The sequence below is a fragment of the Amyelois transitella genome, chromosome 14, assembly GCF_032362555.1.
Source record: "Amyelois transitella isolate CPQ chromosome 14, ilAmyTran1.1, whole genome shotgun sequence".
In the NCBI taxonomy this organism is placed as follows: Eukaryota; Metazoa; Arthropoda; class Insecta; order Lepidoptera; family Pyralidae; genus Amyelois; species Amyelois transitella.
In genome coordinates, this window is record NC_083517.1 from 10,192,770 (window position 1) to 10,220,690 (window position 27,921).

Below are 27,921 nucleotides of genomic sequence, written 5' to 3' on the forward strand. Positions count from 1 at the left end.
AGTTGCAGCGTGATGTTATATAGCCTAAAGCCTTCCTCGATAAATGGTCTATTCAATACAAAAAGAATTTTTCAATACGAACCAGTAGTTTCTGAAAGAAGCGCGTTCAAACAAACAAACAAATTCTTCAGATTTATAATATTAATAGTAGATAGGAATAGATGCTAACAGCCCTGTGACAGAAACAAACAAATTTATCTTTTGTTTTGATAATTCGGTAATACACGATCATATGATTTCTAGACAAAAATCCATTAGCTAACATTATTTTTTTATTTGGATGATGTAATAATAACAATTTTAAATTTTTATAAACACAATTTTAATTTACGTTTGTAATAACGGTTTTTTATTTTTTAAACTAGTCGTTTGTCGCTAACTCAGATTTCGCGAACACTATTTTTAACAACATTGCGAATATCTCAAAAACCGCTAAACTTATTTTGTTGCACCACGAATTAAAAAAATGTATTGACATTCCCTACATAAATTTTAAATTTCATCAAAATCAGACCATCGGTTCGAAAGTTATTGAGTTACAAACATACATGTTCTTTATTAACGTCTTCATGCCTAATTGGGTAGACAGGGCACATCATTACAAGACTCGATGACTAATGGTTAGCTAAAGATTTAGAAATAACTAGATATTGCGTGGGGCCTCGCTCCCGTGAGAATTCTAGAAAAAAGTATGCTTTGCCTATTCCTTCTATATATGTAAAAATTAAATGTGCTTGTTTAATTTAAGATATTATTGAGTGCCTATTTTGTTATAGTGTGGTCCTTATCTACTGAGAGCACCGCCACTGATCTTCAATAATAAATTGTTTTATATAATAATTAAATTTTACTTTTATTAAATTAAATATTTTTCCAATAACTAAACTAAGTACGTATACACGTGAGGATCAGTCGTGAGATCGTCGCTCTCATACAAAATCGCTGACACATAACATTCACACTTACATTGTGTCCCTACCACCGTATGTATATCTGTGCCAAATTTCGTAAAAATCAGGCCAGTAGTTTTTGAGTTATTTCTACATAAAGACTACTATTTGAGTATAGATAAGGAATATTGTGACTTACTAATCTTTATCGGTCGGCGACATGTATACCTACAAGTCCGCTTCAATATCATAAGGTTTGGACAGACTTATATTATCATAGTTGTTCTTATTTCATTCACAAATGTTGCAAATTGGTGTGAACTTTAGCGTTGAAGTTGAATTGATTGATTGATATTGATACGTGTGTAACGTATCTATGTATATCAATCAATCAATTCAACTTTAAAATTCTTAAAAAGAACTACTCCATCTGTTTCCTATGGATGTCGTAAAAGGCGACAAAGGGATAGCCTTAAAAACTTGGGATTCTTCTTTTTGGCGACGGGCTAGCAACCTGTATGAATATACCTATATGAATCTCAATTATTATAATTAAGCCAAACAGCTGAACGTGGCCTATCAGTCTCTCAAGACTGTTGACTCTATCTACCCCGCAAGGGATATAGACGTGATTATATGTATATTCAATAGGCTATTTGACTGTATTAAAAATATACATTTCTTTTATGTCATCAGTCTTAATATTATTTTTTTGGAGCGATTTGTAATAACGGGAGATAAAAATATTGCATTATTTAAACAAAATCCGTCTCAGAAAATTAGGTTTTTATATGCAGCTGTCACGTGACTAAAAACGAACGTGATTGGCTATTTCTATTATGACGTCAATTATCCATAAACAGACTGTCGATCGTATCGTTCCTTAGTGTTCGCTATTGTTTTTCGAAATTTTTATAAGTGTTTGATCGCTCAGGATTACTCAGATAACATGGGTATTTAATAATGGAAACCAATTCCGCGAAAGCTGACAGTCGAAACCTACCAAAAGTGGACGCAATAATGGTTGGAAGAAGAAATCTGGATTGTCTTCTTCAAAGACAATCCAGATTTCTATGCTGCCGAACTGAGGAATGTGAAAACATCAATGTAAGTATATCTTGGTAACCACTGATCTTAGATCATGATCTGAAACCACTTCTTGCGAATATTCAAATCCATCGGCATAGAAAAAAACAGTTTCGTAGGAGATTTTATTGTTGTATTAGTGCATTGAGGCACTGCACAACATTTATAGGAACTCATTTTAATAATTTTCACACATATGACGTGGCACAAGTTAAATAAAACAAGAGAAAATCAAAACTTTTCGAAACACCAACAAGCTTTGTATGATATTTACACGAAATTTACGTCACTGCATGCCATGTCCGCCATATTACTAAAAGTCGCGTTTTGGCGGCATATTTGAATATTCCATTTTCTTTTTCGATTTTTTAATAAAATAGCTGTAATAAAGGCAGAAAAGTATTTTTGTAGGGCTCCTTATAAACAAATAAATACCCTCAGATAGTTTTTAGAACTTTGTCAAATAGCCTATTAAATGTAATTATACAAAACAGATTACAGAACGAACATAATAGGAAGAGTTTCAAATCAATCGGAGCAGGTATAAAAATAAAATATAAACAATAAAATACTTTTAATAACATTTTAGTGATACCCTCTTTGGTAACTAGTACATAAAAAATCAGTCTAGCATTCAATATTATATCGTTTTCACGTTATTAAGCTTCATATTTTCTGAATCGGTAATCATCCATCTAAGGTCAGTTCACATTGTAACTTCTTAAGGTGCGTACACATTATCTGACAAATCTGACATTGTTATACAACTTTCCAACAAATAACAATAATGTACACGTTAGAATTGTTATTCTTACGTGACACTTAATGAAACACATTATTGAAACATAGTTGAATAACATTGTTAACAACGCCTGAAGACGTAACAAACAAACAAACAGACTTACGTTAGCATTATTTTATATATGTTGGGATATATAAAGTAACATTTTGTATTATTATCTGAAATAAGGTGCTGGGTCGCGTCCGAGCTTCAAACAAGAAAACCTATCCTTGGACTATTGATAAACTACCTGATATTGCTTATTCCCTTAGTCGCCTTTTACGAAATCCACGGGCAAGAGAAAATGTCCCATTTCGAAGTGCCAACTACATGGTACAAATGTAATTTAATCTCAACTAATATTATAAATACGAAAGTGAGTTTGTTTGTTTGTTACCTCTTCCATTTTATCCACTGAATTTAATCTTCTTGAAATATCACATACATTATAATTTAAGAGTCTGGAGATGGACATACGGCACCTTTCATCCCGGTAAAAACTGTTTCGCTTTTATTATGACCTGAAACGGGCTCAGGACCGACAAAGATGGAACACAAAAACGTATGACTTTGACAGCTGTCATTGTAAGCTATCAAATAATGAATTATAATAGCCGACTTGGAAGTTTCTGGATATTTAGTTATTTTGACTAGTCTGGTCTTGTCGGAACATCACTAGTGAGAACATACATTAACTCATCCAAATAGAAATCAATACTTATAATTTTTTTTAACAAAATTTAAAAGAACAAACATATCGATAAAGTTTATCTTAAACATAGATGCATACAAAAATACCTATAAAATTTATTAAAATATGGCATATAATATATTGGCATCAGACGTCCACAAAGATTTCCCGAAATTCCCACGGGAAATATGCCTCAAGTAAAAGTGTAATATTGCTTAAAATATGATAGTTTTAATATTTTATACATTGAATATAAAATTATAAAACGTATGAAAATTAACAATCAATACTTACGCTATGTTTTATAAAAAATATATTATTTACAATATATTTTATTATTATTTAGCATTCAATAATAAAAAAATTCTAAAACTTTTATACATTAATTCTCATATTATAATAACCAGAAAATGCGAAAAATTATTATATCTACACAAAAGTAATTCCCATTAATTTTTAGAGCACAATATGACAGAAACGAAACAGAAAGCAAAGATTATAAGTAAGTTTTATGTTTTTTTTTTTGGTATAATCATCATCACGCATAAAGCTGTACATATTTAATGTTACGAGTATGCAAAACAATGACTATGCCATTAAACATTATAAGAATATCACAGGAAAATTTTGAAAATATTGCTTACTATTACCTAATAGAAATTTACTAAATACCATTTCATTTTTTAAGGAAGACTCATAAATCTTTGTCTTGAATAATCTGGTATGGGAATGTAAAATTGCTGAAATTACCAAATTGTTTTCTTGCATCTGATAAAATATGTTATGTATTTAAAAAGACATGAATTAACTAATTAATGCCAAATTGGGATGATCTCAGAAAAGTTAAAGGTAGTTTTCCTCCTTTTTAAACCTGCTTCAGAAAGCAGCGTTTAATCGAAATTATCTGAAATCGTATTACAGACCAAATTTGATCTTATAAAGGTCAAATTTAATGCCTTATAAGTTCAGAAAGAAAAATTACCAGCCCCGTAGCAACGCACGCGCAGCGCCATCTTTTATCGCCCGAAACACTATTGCTGTTTCGCTTTTTATTATGACGTGAAACGAGACAGCGATAGTTTTTTGCGCGATAAACGCCGCGTAGCGCTTGCCTTGTTACAGGGGCAGAAATTAATATAACTAGATAAACATTTGACCGGCAAACATTTATGACAAATATCATAAATTTTAGAAAATAAGGTCGAATTTCAATTGTTATACTAAATGCATACATGTTCATAATACAAGTGCGTGGAAATAAATAATTATTAATATATTAGTAAATATTATCAAATAACGATAATCCATTATGAAGTCTTATAAATTATAATTTTAATTATTATAACAAAAGTTTATTTTTCGTACCAAATTTACTGTCCCATCAATATGTATTTGCACATATAAAAATACAATAAAATTTCATTTTACATAAATAATATAATTATAAATCTCAAATACTGGATCGATTTTAAGATTTATATAATACGATTTTATGATATGATATCACACACTTTTAATATCACACACATATAATTATTGTATGTGTCAAAAAGTGCCACACCAATACACACACACACACACATTTGTGTGTGTCAGTGGGCGTCACACACACTTAAATACAGTGTGGTTGGTTACCAACAAGCTATATTTGGAAGATTGGAAAAACAATGGTTTGTGAAAAAATATTTAACTCCATATGGGTGAACTATGCCAACCCCTCCCCCCTTAAATTGTGGATGAAAGGATCTACACGTTTCTCGAATATAGGTATTTACACACTGTATATATGTGTGGGTGTGTGTGTCACATTGTGTCCCACACACGTATTTTTTTGTGTGTCAGTGTGCGTCGCTCTCCGCTGAGGAGTCCGCCATGATGGGGGAGGTCTCCGGAGATTGGAATATTCGTTTGACGAGTATAGTTATACCTGTTACTAGAAGAGCTGTGCCGATAACCTGAAACGGATTGCGTTTTGTTAATATACAAGGTAATCAAGAAATTGCTGCAGTGCAGTTTGTTATCGCTGCAAGCGGCAGTAAACTTAGTTTTAAGTAATTTATTTGGCGTCAACCAATGTTGTAAAACCGAAAGATATGACAATTATTAAGTGAGATTAAGTGTCTCATAATAATGAATAATTTTTTTTTATTATAATTTGAATTATTGATTAACTAAAATCATTTTAACAGGCGAATCAGTACTGTAACTGTACAAGTAACTGGACAACTTTTAGTATAGCGATTTACGTTAGGTACTGTGCATGCACCTTTAGTAAGAAACAACTAGTATTTTTTTGCGATTTCGATATTGGTCGCATAGTAAAAATTGTTCAGTTTGTTGAAATGATTTACGTGTTAAAAGGATTTTGGTTAATTAAAAGTAACGCTGTATAAAATAAATTAATAAATATATATGGGACAGATTACACAGATTGAGTGAGCCTCAAAGTAGGTAAGTTCGAGATTAGTGTAACGAGATACTAACTCAACGATACTATATTTTATAATGAATACTTATATAGTTAAACATCCAAGACCCAGACCAATCAGAGAAAGTTAACTCAATCAATAAACTTTAATCTATACTTATAAAGCTAAAGAGTTTGTTTGCTTATTTGTTTGAACGCGCTTATTCCAGGAACTACTAGGTTTGAATTGAAAACACTCTTTTTGCGTTGAATAAACCATTTATCCAGGAAATCTCTAGGCTATATAACATCACGCTGCAACTATAATGAGCAAAGAAATAATGGGAAATGTCAAAAAAAAGCGGGAAAAAATTATTAATCCTTGAGGGCTTCAATGATACCCAAAATAACTATTCCAATATTAAAGGTTTTAGCCGTTAGTCGTGGCTCCGCTACTGTGAGAACACGTTTTAAATGAGAATCAGCATACTTCAGAATCAAAAAAATAAACAGCAATTTACTAAGTATACTTAACGAGCTATCAAATCCAAGGAGTAAACTAAACTATTCCACGCGGGCACAGCCAGTACCGCATCAAATACTCACAGTGAGCGCTATCAGCCCGTAAGGCACCCAGTATCTGAGCCTCAGAGCCTGTTTGGCGAGCGCCACGTACTCGGGCGTTATAGTGACCTCCTGCCGGAACCAGAACATGGGCACCATCGTGTCGCGGTCGGGGAGGCCGTTGTTGATCCTGGGTACCAAAGTTGCAATTGGAAAATAACAAAAAAAAAATTCAAAACAAGGGTACAAGGTATCACTTAATGACGTCAACACTATTTATAATGTGGTTCCAGGCACGAATTAGAAAAAAATAAAAGAACCACTCCATTGATTCGTTCGTTCCCATGGATGTCGTAAAAGGCGACTAAGGGATAGGCTTATAAACTTGGGATTCTCCTTTTAGGCGATGGGCAAGCGACCAGTCACTATTTGCATCTCAATTCTATCATCAAGCCAAAAAGCTGAGCGTGGCCTATCAGTCTTATCAAGACTGTTGGCTCTGTCTACTCCGTGAGGGATATAGACGTGACTATTTGTATGTATGTACAATTTATAATTAAGTCTCTACCGCTTCCAAAGCGCAAATGTTACAACGGAACGCCTCAGAGCGCGGTAACGCCACATGACGTCATGTTTTTTCGTGCGTGCAGCCGGCTCAATCGAATTATAAGACGTCGTCACGTCAAAAATATTAAAAATAAAAACAATAATTAAAACACAGATAGTAAATGTATAACATACGTGATCCCTCCTATATGTCGCACGAGAATGTTGATTTGAAGTTGGGCGAACACTTGTAACGGCATCCCAGTGAACATCTCCAACGCTAGTCTGAAGTTCATCTCGCTGGAATTATAAATTTTCGCCGTTAAATAACTAAATCCGGCTTGAAGGACCAAAATAATTATAATTGTTTACTTTGATGAACCGAATCCGGCTCGGAGGACCATATACCTAAAGTGCTATCTTTTACTGGCTTTTTGCTTCAATAGTTGGATGAAATTGAAATGAAACTGAAATGACCATGGACAACTACTGTTATGCATACATACATATAATCACGTCTTTATGAATCTCAATTCTAACGCCAAACAGATGAAAGTGGCCTATCAGTCTTTTCAACGCTGTTGGCTCTGTCTACCCCGCATGGGATATAGACGTGATTATATATTTATGTATGTTGACACAAAATGGTGCTACATGACCTACCTACACCATTTACACGTGTGTATTTTACACGAATATATATTTATGAACTAGCTGTACCCGCGACTCCATCCGCGTGGAATAGTTATTTTGGGCATCATTATAGCCCTCAAGGGTGAATAATTTTACCCGTTTTTTCACATTTTCCATTATTACTTCGCTTCTTATAGTTGCAGCGTAATGAAATATAGCCTTAAGCCATCCTCGATAAATGGTCTATTCAACACAAAAAAAAATTCAATTCGAACCAGTAGCACCTGAGATTAGCGCGTTCAAACAAAACAAACAAACTCTTCAGCTTTATAATATTAGTATAGATGAAGTTTGCAAAAACTTACGGTTTAGGATCGAGCCCCTCAATCTTCTCGCCGTAGTAAGGGTCGGCGTTGAGAAAATGTGGGAGCGTCACGAAGGCCGGGGCTCCGAACCGACACTCCGACACGTTGAGGTAACCCGGGGGCAGGCAGTTGTTGTCACGCACATTGTCGCAGTAGCACTCCTGCGCATATTTATTACTAGAGGCCGCCCGCGACTTCGTCCGCATGGAAGTCAATCCCGCGGGAACTCCGGAAAGTAGCCTATATGTTATTCTTGGTCTTCAGCGACCTACATGCCAAATTTCATCGTAATCGGTTCAGTAGTTTTTGCGAGTAAGAGTAACAAACATCCATACTCACAAACTTTCGCGTTTATAATATTAGTAGGATTTAAGTCAGTTATTTTTTTTTAATTATCTGGTTAATAACCTTCAATCACTAGTTGACAAACAACTAAATTTTTTAAACTTTAAGAAGACATTAAAACTATTTTGAAGAAAGAAAAATGCTATTATACGATAAATGATTTTTTAAATGACAATTTATAATATACCTAATGTGATAATTTATAATTTCCTTTTTATTTGTTTTTTTTTAATGCATGATCAAACATAAATGTAAACGATATTTTGTGAGTGATAATCAACTATTGTACATTCTCTGTGGGATAAAACATAGTGATACTATAAACAAGAAGAAGAAGAAAATGCTGCAGTGCAGTTTATTACCGCTTCTTCTGCACTGACGCCTTGGAAGCGGCACTAAACTTTGTTTTAAGTAATTTATTTGACGTCAACCAATGTTGTAAAACCAAACATTCTGACAATTATTAAGCGATATGAAGTATCCTATAAAAATGAATAAAAATTTTGAATTTGAATTTTGAATTTGACATGTAACAGATCTGTACTACTTACCTATGTTTTACAATAAAGTTTCGAATTTGAATTTGGATTTGAAACAAACTTACCATGTGCGGATAGTTATGTCCGTTATCGAAAACGGAGTCGTTGGCAGCGTACATCACACCGTCCACGCCACTAATTGTCACGCTCGCGTTTTTGCTAAGCACCATGTATCTGAAAGTGAGATAATTTTTTTTAAGAATGACATAAATAATTATTTAAAATTCAGATTTTTTCGGTTTCGCTGTGAAGGCAGGCATCAAGCAGCCCCAGCGCAAAAGTATCGCTGTTTCGCTTTTTATTACGAGATGTAACGGGACAGCGATAGCTTTTCGCGCGATAAATACGATATCGCGCGTGCCGTCCTAGGGGGGCAGAAATGAGAAAGACTAATGATCCCAGGAGCTAGGTGAAGAATCTGGGACTTTTATAATTAATATATAGTCGGCAAAAAACAACCGGTCAAGTGCGTGTGGAGTGCCTTCGAGAATTTGTGCGTGCGGGTTCGAATCCCGGCCAGGGCATGATGGGAAACGAACTTTGATTAGCCTGGGTCTTGGATGTTTATCTATATAAGTATTAATTATAAAATACAGTATCGTTGACTTTGCATTTCGTAACGTAAAAGTTTCGAACTTACTTCGAGACTAACTCAATATTTATAATCTGTCCCGTATATATTTATATATTTATTCAGCTGACACCTTTTGTACGATTAAGAAGTCAGTTGCCACATATTGAAGGTTCAAGAAGACAGTTGACTGATGTTGGCAGCCAGACTGCATTACGAATCCCTAAGAATGAAATACATTGTTAGAACTAAGAATTTAACTACCACCTTTTTGAAACTTTACATGTGCTTTTCTCGAATTGTATTACCCTAGGCCTATGGTATAACAAGAACTGGGACTCCGTTGGTCCTTCGAGCCGGATACAAACTATGCAAACACACAAGCAATTTTCCCCATTATTAGCTACTTGTTAAACCAACTCACGTGCAAATATCATTCGCGAATATAACAAGCTCCTCCTGGCCGTATTCGGGCGCCCAGAGCTCGCCAGAGGAGTCCCGCGCCTCACATTGGTCCAGACACAGACACCACATTCGTCGCGGAACACCGTGCGGTTGGAATATTGCCAGTTCTCTAATTGATTTACCCTAGGAAAGAGCCTATGATACAACAAGAATTGGGACTCCGTTGGTCCTTCGAGCCGGATACAAACTATGCAAACACACAAGCAATTTTCCCCATTATTAGAGAGCTACTTTTTAAACCAACTCATGTGCAAATATCATTCGCGAATATAACAAGCTCCTCCTGGCCGTACTCGGGCGCCCAGAGCTCGCCAGAGGAGCCCCGCACCTCACCACACTCGTCGCGGAACACCGTGCGGTTGGAATATAGCCAGTTCTCTAATTGATTTACCTTAGAAAGGAGTCTAAGGTATAACAAAAATTGGGACTCCGTTGGTCCTTCGAGCCGGATACAAACTATGTAAACACACAAACAATTTTCCCCATTATTAGCTACTTTTTTAATCTACTCACGTGCAAATATCATTGGCGAATAGAACGAGCTCCTCCTGGCCGTACTCGGGCGCCCAGAGCTCGCCAGAGGAGCCCCGCACCTCGCCACACTCGTCGCGAAACACCGTGCGGTTGGAATATTGCCAGTTCTCTAATTGATTTACCCTAGGAAAGAGCCTATGGTATAACAAGAACTGGGACTCCGTTGGTCTTTCGAGCCGGATAAAAACTATGCAAACACACAAGCAATTTTCCCCATTATTAGCTACTTTTTTAATCTACTCACGTGCAAATATCATTGGCGAATAGAACGAGCTCCTCCTGGCCGTACTCGGGCGCCCAGAGCTCGCCAGAGGAGCCCCGCACCTCACCACACTCGTCGCGGAACACCGTGCGGTTGGAATATAGCCAGTTCTCTAATTGATTTACCTTAGGAAGGAGTCTTATGGTTTAACAAGAATTGGGACTCCGTTGGTCCTTCGAGCCGGACACAAACAATGAAAACACACAAGCAATTTTCCCCATTATTAGCTACTTTTTTAATCTACTCACGTGCAAATATCATTGGCGAATAGAACGAGCTCCTCCTGGCCGTACTCGGGCGCCCAGAGCTCGCCAGAGGAGCCCCGCACCTCGCCACACTCATCGCGGAACACCGTGCGGTTGGAGTACTGCCAGTTCTCTATGTTGCCCAGGTTGGAGAAGTCAGCTGCGCCGGTGTTCATGTTGAACGCGCCGTCGAACGTGATTGAACCGTTGCGCTGCGAAAGAGGAGTGCCATATTTGTATTTTTTTTTTATTTATAGCTGTGCCCGCGACTTCGTCTGCGTGGAATAGTTATTTTGGACATCATTGAAGCCCTCAAGGATGAATAACCCTTTTTTTACATTCTCCATTATTTCTTAGCTTCTAAAAGTTGTAGCGTGATGTTATATAGCCTAAAACCTTTCTCGACAAATGGTCTGTTCAACATAAAAAGAATTTTTCAATTCGGACCAGTGGTTCCTGAGATTTTCACGTTCAAACAAACAAACAAACTCTTCAGCTTTATAATATTAAGTATAGATGTACCTTTTTTGATATGTTTAATGTGTACCATTTTAATTCCCACGTGAGAGAAGCCCCGAATAACCATTAGTTATAGATTACAGTACTAACAAAAATTAACGTGAATTTAAATTTCATGTCAACTTAACTTATTTTTGTTATGTTGTATGATGAAAAACGTGTATTTTTTTCACTTTCATTTCAGACAGGCGATGTAAAATGTAAATTTCGATACTCTCAAACTCATAAAAATAACTCCGAGGGCATAGAACATCACACTTCTCAATAATAATTTAAGTATTCACCATTGTTATGCCTCATTGTTCTTAATGTAAGACTTTGTGTGCCTGTTTAGGGTTCCGCATCTATAAGGTAAAACGGAACCCTATCACTAAGACTCTGCTGTCTGTCTATCTGTCTGTCCGTCTGTCTTAGCTAGCTATATTTTTTTAAATTATTTATTTTCGTTATCGCTACAAAAAATACAAAATATTAAGGGGGTCCCGAAACAATCTACTTTTTTTTTGTATTTTTTTTTTGTGCACAATATTAATAACGGTAACAGGCAAACGCTTACAATTTTATTTGTATGTTATTGATACTGAAGCCATATCTATTAAACATGGTTTTTAACCGAGTCGCCTACAGCCAAGGTAAGTAATAATTAAATTAGCGTAGTCTATAGTATACATTACAATAATACACAATAATACTGCGCAATGTGGATGAAGCGAAGGAAGTATGCAGAGATCGTGGCAAGTGGAAAGATGTAGTCTCTGCCTACCCCTCCGGGAAAGAGGCGTGATTTTATGTATGTATGTATGTAATACCGCGCAATAAATTCAATTAAGTATTTTAGGTGCATATGGCTTAAAATCCGATCAGCGACAGACACCGATTAGGTAATTGATAAAAAACTAATAAACATACACAATTAATCCGAGGATTATGATAAATTTTATCGAACAGGTGTGATGCACCGAAATGCATACACATGCACGACGTATAAATAACATACATACATATGATCACGTCTATATCCTTAGCGGGGTAGACAGAGCCACCAGTCTTGAAAAAACTGATAGGCCACGCTTGGTCCTAGTGATAGAATTGGGATTCAAATAGTGACAGGTTGCTAGCCTATCGCTTAAAAGAAGAATCCCAAGTTTATAAGCCTATCCCTTAGTCGCCTTTTTCGTATAAATAATCCTACTAATATTATAAATACGAAATTTTGTATGTCGGGATGTAAGTATGGATGTTTGTTAGTCTTTCACGCAAAAACTACTGAACCGATTACGATGAAATATAGTAAATGGTATGTAGGTAGCTGAAGACCCAGAATAACATAAAAACTACTTTTTATCCCTTAGTTCACGTCTCTTTCCAGGTGGAGTAGGCATAGACGGCGACCGACGGCCTCTGTGGCGCAGCGGTGGTCTGTGACACCGGAGGTCCGGATTCGAATACCGGCCAGGGCAAGATGAGAAACGAACTTTCTCTGATTGGCCTGGGTCTTGGATATTTATTTATTAAAAAATATACTATCGTTGAGTTAGTATCACGTGACACAAGTCTTGAACTTACTTCGAGGCTAACTCAGTAGGTATGTGATATCTGTCCCGTATTAAAAAAAAGACTATAAGTTAGCAATTATTGGAATTGACCAATGACTTAGTAAAATATTTCTTTTTCCATACAAATTTACCAATCTTTTCATGGACTCTCAATTAACGGTTTAGCTAAGGTACATTTTCTTGACAAGAATTTTCACTTCGATCATATCAAGATCAGTAGTAGTTATAATTATAGTGATGTGACGTCAATTAGTGATACCTTGTATCCAATTTTGAAAAGAAATCTATTCTATTCTATCCTCGACTTAGTCAAGGTCTAGGTAATGGTATATTAAGGTGATATCATGATAACTACAGCACCAATTTTAATGATCACATAAACAAATTTATTTTCCCCCCAACTCAATTAATATTTGAATTCCAATAAAGTCCCATAAAATTCTACAAGAGCATAACCCCGGTCAACTTCCTCCTGACTTAAGTCCCGGTTGCATCTTCACCACTCTGGAGGAGAGCCCGGGGTATGCCTTTGACCATGGACCTTGGATTGAGTGGGTCAGGTTTCTACACGAAGCGACTTCCGTCTGAACTCCACAACCTGAACCTTACCCGTATTGGATCGATCATGGTTACACATTTGCCTTGAATGTGCAGGTTTCCTCACCATGTTTTCCCTCACCGCAATATCATCGGTTAGCATTCAAACTAATGTAAGTACATAACTTCGAAAATATTCATTGGTACATGGCCGAGTCGGGATTCGAACCTGTGCTTTTCCGCGCATCTCGCACCTTACCGAATCGACCACCAACGCTCTCAGGCAAAACCCCGGACAACAACTAGTCAAAATGATATAATGAGCGAAAGTGGGTGATCGACCACTAGCCGGCATGAAGGAATTCAGCGTAACGAATGATGCAACTGCACTACGAACATTCTTCGAAATAAATAAAGAATTTTATTTACTCAAATTCAATATTACATACATACATATGGTCACGTCTATATCCCTTGCGGGGTAGACAGAGCTAACAGTCTTGAAAATGGCCACGTTCAGCTATTTGGCCGAATGATAGAATTGAGATTCAAATAGTGACAGGTTGCTAACCCATCGCCTAAAAAAAGAATCGTAAGTTTGTAAGCCTATCCCTTAGTCGCCTTTTGTGACGTCCACGGGAAAGAGATGGAGTGGTCCTATTCTTTTTTGTATTGGTGCGGAGAACCACACGACAACCACACAAATTCAATATTTTTTATTTTTTATTGTGGGACATTTCAACATCACTTTATAATAACTAAGTTAACTGCCGCTTCCAAAGCGTCAGTGTCGAATAAACGGTAACAAACTGCACTGCACATTTACTATCCCTATAATCGCAACTAATATTAGGTATATATGCTGAAGTAAGTTTATTAGTTTGTTTGTTACGTCTTCATTACCGACCCACAGAACATCGGAAACAATCTTTTTAAATTTCACGTTTATATAATTAAGGGTCTGGAGAAGGACATAGAATTCATCCCGGCAAAAACAATAGTTTCCGTGGGATTTGCGAAAATCCTGTATTCTTTTGTGGTGGAGCTAAATTCATTCAACACACCTCAATTGGTAGGCTAATACACCTTATTAGAAGACCAAATCTATACTAATCTATACTAATAATATAAAGATGAAGAGTTTGTTTGTTTGAACGCGCTAATACTCATGGTACCTACATGGCCGGCTGGTTCGAATTGAAATTTTTTTTTGCGTTGAACAGACCATTAATCGAGGTAGACTTTAGGCTATATAACATCGCGCCGCAACAACAAGGAGCAAAGAAATAATGGAAAATGTGAAAAAAGCGGGGAAAATTATTCATCGTTGAGGGCTTCAATGATGCCCGAAATAACTATTCCACGCGGACCAAGCTGCGGGCACAGCTAGTTAAAAATATATGACATCTTCTACGATCATGTCACAGTTAGCGTTCAGATAGTGCGCTCTCCCATGGTTATTTCCTCCGTGACTAATGGTCACAATCTATTAGTTGAGGCCTTCTGAAATTGGTCGTGAAATCGCAACGATTTGCGCGTGATCGGCATTGACTGCCACTGACATTAATTGTTAGTTATGTAACATTTGTGCCGTGTGGTTCCCGGCACCAATACAAAAGACCAATCCATCTCTTTCCCATAGATGTTGCGACTAAGGGATAGGCTTACAAACTTGGGATTCTTTTTTAGGCGATGGGCTAGCAACCTGTCACTATTTGAATCTCAATTCTATCATTAAGCCAAATAGCTGAACGTGGCCATTCAGTCTTTTCGAGACTATTGGCTCTGTCTACCCCGCAAGGGATATAGACGTGACCATATGTATGTATGTAACATTTGTGCCGTGTGGTTCTCGGCACCAATGAAAAAACGAATAGGACCATTCAATCTCTTTCCCATGGATGTCGTAAAAGGAGACGTAAGGTATAAGCTTATATAATTTGGATTCCTCTTTTAGGCGATGGGCTAGCAACCTGCAACTATTTGAATCTCAATTCTATCATTAAGCCAAGCAGCTGAAGCATCTGGCCTTTCAGTCTTTTGACGACTGTTGACTCTGCTAACCCCGCGGGGGATATGAACGTGATTTTATGTATGTATGTATAGTTAAACATCTAAAATCTCATAAATTTTCATAGCTGATTTTATGTTATTTTTAACTATAAGTTATTTATTTACGCATTAGGTACATATAAACTGAAGCTTTGTGTAAACCATTTTGGAACAAAGATGCGATTGCGCAATGATAATGAGTAAAAATAATTATTTTGATAAGATGAAATTATCAAAATAAATTGATCAGTTCAGTGCATTTGTTAATCCATGTTTAAGAAATTATCACTTCTTATTAATGTTAATTTTTTATCGATTTAATAATAGCATGTATTTAATTAATCCTTAATGTGTGACAGTAAAACGTGACTGACAGCTTACTGATTTTTAAACATGACATACATATAATCACGTCTATATCCCTTGCGGGGTAGACAGAGCCAACAGTGTTAAAAAGGCCACGTTAAGCTGGTTTGGCTTAATGACAGAATTGAGATTCAAATATCGACTAAACGCGACCAATTAGTCTTTTAAAACTGTTGGCTCTGTCTACCCGGAAAGGGATAGGTATAAACGTAACTATGTGTATGTATGTATGTATTTAGTATAACATGTTTCTCTATAAGCGAGTACTTTTATTTTTTTATTGAGATACAAATTCACTAGGTTTAGTGAATTTACATCTCAAACTATCGCTGTATCGCTTTTTATTATGACGTGAACGGGACAGCGATAGTTTTTCGCGCCATAAAAACGGGGTGCCGTGTGGTTCCCGGCACCAATACAAAAAAGAATTGGACCACTCCATCTCTTTCCCATGAACGTCGTAAAAGGCGACTAAGGGATAGGCTTACAAACTTAGAATTCTTTTCTAGGCGATGGGCTAGCAACCTGTCACTATTTGAATCTCAATTCTATCATTAAGCCAAATAGCTTAACGTTGCCATTCAGTCTTTTCAAGACTGTTGGCTCGCCGCGAGGAATATAGACGTGACCATATGTATGTATGTATAAAAACGGGGCGTCGCGCGTGTCTTACTACGAAGGCAGTAAGTAAAATATTCAACAAATTACAGCATCATTATGCCACTTAAATGTGTCTACAAAAATGTGTATATTTATTAAAATTTTAACACATTAACCTGCAGAATAATAAAATGGTAAATATACATATGACTCACTCAATACGGTCACTCACTGACCTCAATCCATACGGTACAGTCAGATAACTTGTAGGCACGATGATTAAGCGAGTTGAACTATCGATAAAAACAGATCATCAGTCTATGTTAGTTAACACAACTCAAGGTATTTGTTTGTCACGATATAAATTTGATAAAAAAGTAAACAAATAGGAAGTCTTGATAAATAAAATGTCCTAGAAAATGTGTTAGATATTGTAAGACCATTGTTTTTTATATTAGTGACATGATAAGCATAGTAAAGTAAATCCTACTACTATTATAAAGGCGAAAGTTTGTATGGATGTATGGATGTTTGTTACTCTTTCATTGCGTGAAAGAGGATTGCGTGAAGGAGGAGGTCATTGGATACAAGGTATCACTTATTGACGTCACATCACTTAAATCTTAATTATATCTACAACGGCTCCCACAAAGCACACGTAGAAGAAGCGGCGGAAAAAACTAAACTGCAGCGTTTTCATCGGACGTCAAATTTACAAATTAAGATCTATAAAGTCAGGCGCACCCCAGTGTTATGTCGCGAGAGTTGAGGATGTTACTGGCATTGATAAAAATGCCTATTCCCTGTGTCGCATTTTACGACAACCACGGGAAAGAAATATCTTATATTATAAGTGACGGGAACCACACGGCACTTTGTTGAGACCCTAATTGTTACTACATGATTTGATTTTTTTATGCCGTTTTTTGTGTGAATTTACAAGGTCAGCAATTAAGGATAATATATTTTAATTGATTATACACTATCGCATTAGAAATAATCTGTAACGGAAGATGTAAGAAGGTTTACAATGTATTCTCTCGTCCACATTCTATGTTTGGATATTTATGAAGTTGACGTTGTTGAAGCAAAATGCTGCAGTGCAGTTTGTTACCGCTTCTTTTGCACTGACGCCTTGGAAGCGGCAGTAGACTTTATTTGACGTCAACCAATGTTGTGAAACCAAAAGATTTGACAATTATTAAGCGATGTGAAATATCCTATAATAATGAATAAAAAATTTTCAATTGTCAATCCTACTACTATTATAAAGGCGAAAGTTTGTGTGGATGTATGGATGTTTGTTACTCTTTCACGCAAAAACTACTGAACCGATTACCATGAAATTTGGTATGTAGGTAGCTGAAGACCCAGAATAACACATAGGCTACTTTTTATCCCAGAGTTCCCGCGGGATTGATAGGGTTTCCATGCGGACGAAGTCGCGGGCGGCCTCTAGTAATAGATATATTTGTAAATTATAATTCCATCATTTAGCCATACCGCTGAACGTGGCCTATCAGTATCTTCAAGACAGTTGGCTCTGTTACCCCGCGTGGGATATTAGACGTAACTATATGTATGTACCAATGACTTTTTTCGAAGTTATGCACATTAGTTTGCATACTAACCGATGCCCGTACTCTCTTACGCTCATCAAACATCGTGAGGAAACCAGCACTTTCAGGCAACTGAATGTGTTACCATTATCGATCCAATACGGGTGTGCCGTGTGGTTTATCTCTTTCCCATCGATTCCGTAAAAGTTTATACTTGGGATTCTTTTATTAGGCGATGGCCCAGCAACCTGTCACTATATGGATTTGTACTATTTTTTTGTAACATTGTAAATTTCTATGCAATAAAGATATTACAAACAAACAAACAAACGATGTTACATGCCTTTCTAAGAGATACTCCTGTTAGGTTTTGCGATAAACGACATTGTACGCGTAGAGAGCCGCTGGCAAATGCTAATATAGAATCCTACTTACTATTATAAAGGCGAAAATTTGTATGGATGTATGGCTGTTTGTTACTCTTTCACGCAAAAACTACTGAACCGATTACCATGAAATTTGGTATGTAGGTAGCTGAAGACCCAGAATAACACATAGGCTACTTTTTATCCCAGAGTTCCCGCGGGATTGATAGGGTTTCCATGCGGACGAAGTCGCGGGCGGCCTCTAGTATAGAATATTTCGCGTACAAATCTATACTAATATTATAAAGGTGAAGAGTTGTTTTGTTTGTTTGTTTGAAAGCGCTAATCTCAGGAACTACTAGTTCAAATTGACCCTGATTATTTTTGTGTTGAATAGACCATTTATGGAAGGCTTTAGGCTATATAACATCACGCTGCAACCAAAAGGAGCAAGGAAATAATGGAAAATGTGAAAATAAAACGGGGAATAATATTCATCCTTGAGGGTTTCAATGATGCCCAAACTATTCCACGCGGTCGAAGTCGCGCACACAGTATAGAATATTTCGCGTACAAATGCATTATATATCCTTACAATACAACTCTTCATCATTTTAGTGATAAGCACGGATGTTAGGACAAAGTTCGTATTTTTTATCTCTTAGTGAATCATTGTTATAACCGCTAACATATGAACGTAAATAGCATAGATGACATCATTTAACTTAAAAAATACTATGAAATTGTATGATATACATACATATAAATAGTCACATCTATATCCCTTGCGGGGTAGACAGAGCCAATAGTCTTGAAAACACTGAATGGCCACGTTCAGCTATTTGGCTTAATGATAGGATTGCGATTCAAATAGTGACAGGTTGCTAGCCCATCACCTAAAAAAAGAATCCCAACTTTGTAAGCCCTCAGTCGCCTTTTACGACATCCATTGGAAAGAGATGTAGTGGTCCTATTCTTTTTTGTATTGGTGCCGCGAACCACACTGCACTAAAAACAAAAATACATACATACATAAAATCACGTTTCTTTCCCGGAGGGGTAGGCAGAGACTACCTCTTTCCACTTGCCACGATCTCTGCATATTTCCTTCGCTTCATCCACATTCATAACTCTCTTCATGCAAGCTCGGCGGTTTCGGGTACTTTTGACCTGACCCTTTACCAATAATACATATATATACATACTATAAATTAATTAAAGTAAAACTAACCTCATAGAACCAGCCGAATTTGTCGTAAGGAATCCTGTCAGCTACGAATGGTAGGTCCATCGCGGCGTCCAGGGCCGGATCCTCGATGCCGTCGAACAGCCAGGAGGAGACGTTGGCGGTGAGGAACATGTTCGAGTGGAACAGACGAAGGAATATGTCCGTGCCCAGACGAAACGCCAGGTTGTCGTTACGAGCCATGTAGGCTACGGTCTGTGCGAGAAAATTCAAAGTTAATAGTAATACATACATACATTATGTACATACATGCATACATACATACATACATGCAAACATGCAAACATGCAAACATACAAACATACAAACATACAAACATACAAACATACAAACATACAAACATACAAACATACAAACATACAAACATACAAACATACAAACATACAAACATACAAACATACAAACATACAAACATACAAACATACAAACATACATACAAACATACATAAAATCACGCCTCTTTCCCGGAGGGGTAGGCAGAGACTACCTCTTTCCACTTGCCACGATCCATTTTCCATTAAAAGTAATCTTGTGACATATAGTTTTATTAGCGTGTAAGTACCACAGATTAAAAAATATTTAAAACCAGTTTGGAAAACCAAAAGAAACAAAATGCAACTATCTCTTTCAAATCAGGTCTAATTGAATGAGACATATTTTTTAAATTATTTTCAAAGTATTTTCCTATCTGAAACTCGCTAAAATGGTTTTTTTTTTCAAAGCTATATGTTTATATACAAATTACGATAGTAAAAAAGATTAGTTGTGAAACCAAAAGCATTGACAATTATTAAGCGATATGAAGTATCCTATAATAATGAATAAAAAATTTTAATTTGAATTTGAATCCCGCGGGAACTCTGAGATAAAAAGTAGCCTATATGTTATTCCGGCTCTTCAGCTACCCACATACAAAATTACATCGTAATCGGTTCACTACTTTTTGCGCGAAAGAGTAACAAACATCCATACTGACATCCTGACATACAAACTTTCGCATTTATAATATTACTAGCGACCCGCCCCGGCTTCGGCACGGGTGCAAAATTATAAATGTTATACATAAAAACCTTCCTCTTGAATCACTCTACCTGTTACAAAAAACCGCATCAAAATCCGTTGCGTAATTTTAAAGATTTAAGCATACAGACAAACAGACTAAAATGGCGACTTTGTTTTATACTATGTAGTGATTAGGATGTAGTGATACTGATGTAATGATACGAAGATCCCTTCAAAACTCACCACAACAATAGGGTTAATGGAAGTGACTAGATCTGACAGGCTACCGTTAGACATTTCCTCCTGGAAATGCCACCAGCGCTCATTGAAATACGTTATTGTGCTGTTTTGATCGTTCCATGTCAGGTTCACCTGTGGACAAAACATTCGTTCATTAATTCATACACATAGTCACGTCTATATCCCCTGCGGGTAAGACAGAGCCAACAGTCTTGAAGAGGCAGATAGGCCACGTTCAGCTGTTTCGCTTTATGATAGAATTGAGATTCGAATAGTGACAGGTTGCTAGCCAATCGCCGAAAATAACAATCCCAAGTTTATTAGCCTATCTCTTAGTCGCCTTTTACGACATCCATGGGAAATGAGATGGAGTGGTCCCATTGTTTTTTTATATAAGCGCCGGGAACCACACGGCTAGATAAAACATGAATGAGTGAATAATGTGCCGTGTGGTTTCCGACACTTTAGAATCGAAACACTCCCATATCTTTCTCATCAATGTCTGTTTAAAAATATACATACATACATACATACATAAAATCACGCCTCTTTCCCGGAGGGGTAGGCAGAGACTACCTCTTTCCACTTGCCACGATCTCTGCATACTTCTTTCGCTTCGTCCACATTCATAACTCTCTTCATACAAGCTCGGCGGTTTCGGGTACTTTTGACCTGACCCTTTACCAGGACGTCCTTAATTTGATCAAGATACGTTCGTCTAGGTCTTCCCACTCCGACCTTTCCCTCCACACTCTCCTTGTATATCTGCTTAGTCAACCTGCTTTCATTCATCCTCTCCACATGACCGAACCATCTTAACATACCCTTTTCTATTCCTGTAACTACATCTTCTTTCACATCACAACATTCCCTTATCACGCTGTTCCTTATCCTGTCACTCAATTTCACACCCATCATACTCCTTAACGCTCTCATTTCCACTGCATTTATTCTGCTTTCATGCTTCTTTTGCCATACCCAACTTTCACTCCCATACATTAATGTCGGGACCAACACGCCCCTGTGCACAGCCAGTCGAGCCTTTTTGGATAGTTTCTGACTGCTCATAAAGGCATGCAAAGCTCCATTCACCATGTTCCCCGCGTTCACTCTCCTTTCAATATCACTATCATACTTGCCATCTGATGTAAACTTTGATCCTAGATATACAAACTCTTTCACTTGCTCCACTTTTTCTCCTCCAATCAAAATATTACATGCTGTCATTTCTTTCTCCATTTCAAAAACCAGTGTTTTAGTTTTACTTACGTTCACTTTCATTCCTTTCTCTTTTAAAGCTTCATGCATACAGTTTACCATCTCCTGTAACTCCTCCGCTGATGACGCCAGTATAACCTGATCGTCGGCATAGAGCAGACATTTGACGAGTAACTCATTCATCCTTAATCCACTTTTAGACTCTTTCAAATCTGTCAAACAGCTATCCATAAATAGGTTGAACAGCCACGGTGACGCAACACATCCTTGCCTAACGCCTTTCTCAATCTTAAACCACTCAGTGTGCGCTCCGTTTATCCTGACACAAGCACTCGAATCCTCATATAAGGATTTCAGTGCTCGTATTAAGAGACTGCTCACCCCATGCATAGAAAGTGCTGACCACAATTCATTCCTCTCAACTCTGTCATAGGCCTTTTCCAGATCTACGAATGTGCAATAGACTTTTTGACTCTTGGCCAAAAACTTTTCGGCTATGCACCGCAAGGAAAAGACCTGATCAGTACATCCCATTCCCTTTCGAAATCCCGCTTGAGCATCCCATATTTTGTCATCAGTTTCATTCCTGACTCTATTAATCAATACCTTAGCATACAATTTGCCGACGACGCTAAGCAGGCTTATACCACGATAATTTTTGCAGTCCAGCTGTGACCCTTTTCCTTTGTAAAGTGGCACGATAACAGCCTTACACCAATCTTTTGGTACTCGGCCGCTTCTCCAACACAAATTGAAAAGGCAGTACAACTGACTAGCTACTACGCCTTTTCCTGCTTTAAGCATCTCGACCGACACTCTATCACACCCAGCAGCCTTTCCCGCTTTCATACTCTTAAGTGCTTCCACAATTTCGAACATTTCAATTTCGCCTTCCATCTCATTCTCTTTTTCTTCGCTATAGCAGAAATCTTTCTTATTTCCTTCCTTTTTTTCAAATAAACTTTCAAAATAGTCCTTCCATATCTTTAGTACACATTCTTCTCCTTTCACAACGCTACCATCCTGGCATCTGATCCTAGTCAGCTCTCTGGTTATAGTATTTCCTCGGGCTGACCTTACGGATTTCCAGAATATTTTCAGATTTGACTGAAAGTCTTCTGATAGCCTTTTATCAAAATCCTCTTTATACTCTTCTTTCTTTCTAATCACAGCTTTCTTAACCAAATCTTTCATTTTCTTATATTCCTTACGTGCTTCATTCACATCTTCATCTATAACCTCTTGCATTCTTAAGTTAGCTTTTGCTGCTAACAAATCCAGCCATGCTTTCTTCTTTAATCGCACAAGTTCTTGCACATCTTTACTCATCCACGCATTTTTGTGATTTTTTCCTTTCCTTCTTCTACTTACACCACACACTTCAACAGCTACTTTCACAATTCTTTTTTTAAATTCCTTCCATCCATCTTCAATATCGCTCATTTCCTCTAAATCTTCAAATTCATCCTTCAGTCTATTAATATACTTCTTACCTACATCCATATCTTGCAAATTTTCTACTTTTACTCTTTCCAAAGCGCTGGTTTGCTCCCTTACCCTGTGCCGCCAGCGATTGAAGATACCCCTTATCCGGGATATCACCAGTAAATGGTCCGAGTCAATGCCAGCACCGCGATATGCACGGGTATCCAGCACTTTGTTCTTCAATCTTTCATCTACAATCACAAAGTCTATCATACTTTTTAAAATACCTTCCACTCTTGTGTAGGTGTGGATCTCTTTATGTTGAAACATTGAGTTCGACACAAAAAGATCCCACTCTAGACAAATTTCTAATACACTTCTTCCATTATCATTCACCTTTTCGTCACCAAACGCACCAAGCACCTTTTCATATCCATCACGCTTTACACCCACCCATCCATTAAAATCACCTAACATAATAATCTTCTCATTTGGCTTGGTAACTTTCAATACTTCTCTTACACTATTCCAGAACTCCTCGTTTTCGCTTTTTGCTGATGTTGTACCCCTCGAACCCACATCCCAAGGTGCATAAACACCTAGAACGAAGATCCGAGTGATTCCAACTTTCAGCCTAATCCATAGAAGACGAGGGCTGACACACTCATACTCATTCACGCACTCAGCCATTCGTGCAGAAAGAATTAGACCGACCCCTTGACAGCCTCGGCTGGTACTGGAAATTCCAGACCAATACGCCGTGTAAGGGCCGTGCTGCGTCGCGTCGCATCCTTTCCGCTTCGTTTCATTCACGCACAACACATCCAAACGTCTTTCATCCATCATCTGGCATACTTCCTCAATCTTATCCTTCATTCCTCCTCTTACATTCATCGTCGCAAAGCGGCTTTCAGCAGACCGCATACCGCTCCCGCCGGGAACGAGACGTGATGGGGTGCGGACACCATCGCCGCCATCTAGGTGCTCTTTCAAAAAATTTGCATCCATGCGATTCCCACGAGACGCTAGGGAAAAATTTTGTCCGCCCCAGCAGAGCCCCGCATGCCAGGGTAAGGCTAGCCATTACCTGGGGGTCGCCCAACCCCATGGCGGAAGTGGCACGCTCGAGACTAGGCTCGCCCCTAGCCATGCATCCATCGGCGCGGCAGACCTTAGATTGGCAGGGATTTACATTAAAGAGGAATCCCAAGTCTATCCCTTAGTCGGCTCTTACGACATCCGTGGGAAAGAGATGGAGTGGTCCTATTCTTTTGTAATGGTGCCGGGAACCACACGGCGCGCCTAAAAAGGAATCCCAAGTTTAAAAATATATTGTTTAATTTTTTAACTGTCCGCATACAAAAGAGTAATGACAAAGTACGATCGTCTTTTTTTAATTTTCACTGTTTAAAATTGTACAGCGCACTGGCCGCTTAGAAAAAAGGTGAACATTTAAAAGAAGAAAAATAATGATTCCTTTGTTAATTTTCACAACGATTGAAACAGCTTCAAGATTACAAATGTCTGCGTCTGCGCATCACTCCGTTTCGTGTAATGTAAATTAGTTATGAACTAAATTATGCAAGTTGCTACATAGGTTAAGTAATATAGTAAGTAGACTTTAATTGACTTTTACTAGGAAAACATCATGTGATACGAATGCTTACTTGTAAACTAATGCGCAGTTTATCATCATCTCAGTGCCGTGTGGGTTTGTTTAGAATAGAACCGCTCCATATCTTTCCCATGGACGTCGTTAAAGACGACTAAGGGGTAGGCTTATAAATTTAAGATTCTCGTTGTAGGCGATGTACTAGCGACTATTTTAATCTCAATTCCATCATAAAGCCATACAGTTGAAAGTGGCCTTTAGACGTAGATTAAATCATCTTTACTAATATTATCAAGCTGAAAGCTTATAAAGCTGCTTTGTTTTTTTGAACGCGCTAATCTCAGGAACTACTAGTCCGAATTGAAAAATAAAATTCTTTTCGCGTCGAATAGATCATTTATCGAGGAAGGCCTTAGGCTATATAACATCACGCTGCAACTATAAGGAGCAAAGAAATAATGGCAAAAGTGAAAAAAAAACGGGGAAAATAATTCATCCTTGAAGACTTCAATAATGCCCATAATAACTATTCCACGCGGACGAAGTCGCGGGCACAGCTAGTATCCTAAAAAAAGAGTAGTATTCAGTACCTTGCTGTGGAACTCCCGGAAGACATACGGCCCCATCTCAGCCACTCGAAGTTTGACATTGTTCCCGGCTAGGATCTCGTCTACATTGGTGATGTTGAACAGGTGGCACTCCAGGTACATGGGGATAGGCGTCTCCCGCCATATGTCGAAGGTCATCGACTCATTTGTTAGAGTCATCATCTGAAAGTATACAGATAGATAGAATATCTCTTTATTGCACATTGATTAAGAAGATAGATATACAACGCCGTGGTTCCTGGCACCAATACAAAAAAGAATAGGACTACTTCATCTCTTTCCCATAAATGTCGTAAAAGGCGACTAAGGGGTAGGCTTATAAACTTGGGATTCTTCTTTTAGGCGATGGGCTAGCAGCCTGTCACTATTTGAATCTCAATTCTATCTTAAAGTTTGGCTTTAAGATAGATTTGAGATACAGTACAAAATCAACAGTCTCGAAAAGACTGAAATGCCATATTCAGCTGTTATGATCAATGTTGTAATTGAGATTCAAATTGTGACAAGTTGCTAGCCCATTGCCTAAAAGAAGACTCCCGAACTTGTTAGCATACATACATACATATGGTCATGTCTATATCCCTTGCGGGGTAGACAGAGCCAACAGTCTCGAATAGACTGAATGGCCACGTTCAGCTATTTGGCTTAATGATAGAATTGAGATTCAAATAGTGACAGGTTGCTCGCCCATCGCCTATAAAAGAATCCCAAGTTTATAAGCCTATCCCTTATTCGCCTTTACGACATCCATGGGAAAGAGATGGAAGTGGTCCTATTCTTTTTTGTATTGGTACCGGGAACCACACGGCAACTTGTTAGCATTTCCTTTGATTAACTTTTACTATTGGCATGGGAAGAAAAGCAGCTGGAACACATACAGTGTTTTCTTAACAAAAAAAACATCTTACTCACTGACCTTTTGGATATATAAAGCTGAAATTAGGCATGATATTTATGGAGGACTTCCATTACATAAACTAGTTGTTCACCGCAAAGGTTTTTCTTTTTACAAAATTGTGATTATCTCTAAAACTACTTAAATGACTTTGATGCCCTAAGAACTTGAAAATTTTATCGACAGATCCTACATACATATTAAACTCAGACTAACAGGTTTCAAAGTTATCATGTTGTAAACATACAAAAAATATGTATTTTCACCCCAACACGATTTGTAGTTGAATAGGAGTCTATGAATCAGTGAAATATCCAGATTAACAGAAAAAATAGGAATTTTTAATTTGTACAATGTCCGACTAAGATAACGCTAAAAAATACAAACTCACCCTCTGTAGCTGTGCTATGAATAGTGATGGCCAGTACACAACAGCTATAGCACCAAGAACCACTAAGGCTGATCCAAAGCCCACAAACAAACCACTCTTAACTCTGTATGACACCATTTTCACTTACCCTAAAAGATGTTATAAAAATTATGCACAAGTAATTAATTTAAGGTGTTTATTGAAAACATTGTTTCATAGTTTTTATTCCTATTGGTTTATCAATTAATCAGATAAATATTTCTGTACAGTACATTTCATTTGTTTGAGTATAGCCAGAACTAAAATCGACAATCAACAAAGTAAATAAGATAACATTGATACTGAACAGATATTTTATGAATATAAGTAGGTACTCACTAAAATCTAAATAAATTAAAAGAAAGTTACATTGGTGAAGTTATTTCAAATTTGAATTTGGAGTTTAAAAAATGGACCGTCAGATACAATCGCGAATTGAATACCATTCAGCGAAACACTTTTGTTATTTATCGGTACGACCCATATAATTTTTTTAACACCACACAACAAATTCAACAAAACACGCGCAATCACAACAAAACCTGAGGAGAATTGAATTGAATAGAAACAATGATTGAATGACAGATGACAAATGACAAGCGATCATGTGATTATGACGTTTCCTGACAATTCAATAAAAAAAGCGTAGTAAAAATTTAAAATAAAGAACAAAAAATCAACGTTCCATATTTGTTTTCGTTGTGGCATGCATGTAACTATGTAAGTATTATTTTATGCTGGAAATATTTTAGAATGTCGACCCTGCCGGGAACGAGTCATAAAAAAAT

The 27,921-nt window shown here is 37.3% G+C and overlaps 1 protein-coding gene across 1 annotated transcript; it reads right to left on the reverse strand.

Annotated features, from left to right (window-relative positions):
* Nucleotides 1-2,533: 2,533 nt before the first annotated feature.
* On the reverse strand, nt 2,534-27,237 carry LOC106132352 (protein croquemort). The gene is made up of 10 exons (XM_013331724.2): nt 27,116-27,237; nt 25,812-25,991; nt 20,970-21,098; nt 19,710-19,919; nt 10,928-11,136; nt 8,913-9,021; nt 7,964-8,124; nt 7,161-7,265; nt 6,462-6,609; nt 2,534-5,403 (listed from the first exon to the last, which is right to left on the reverse strand). Exons 1-10 carry the CDS (start codon nt 27,230-27,232, stop codon nt 5,287-5,289), a joined length of 1,485 nt encoding a protein of 494 aa, XP_013187178.1. The 5' UTR covers nt 27,233-27,237; the 3' UTR covers nt 2,534-5,286.
* Nucleotides 27,238-27,921: the final 684 nt, after the last annotated feature.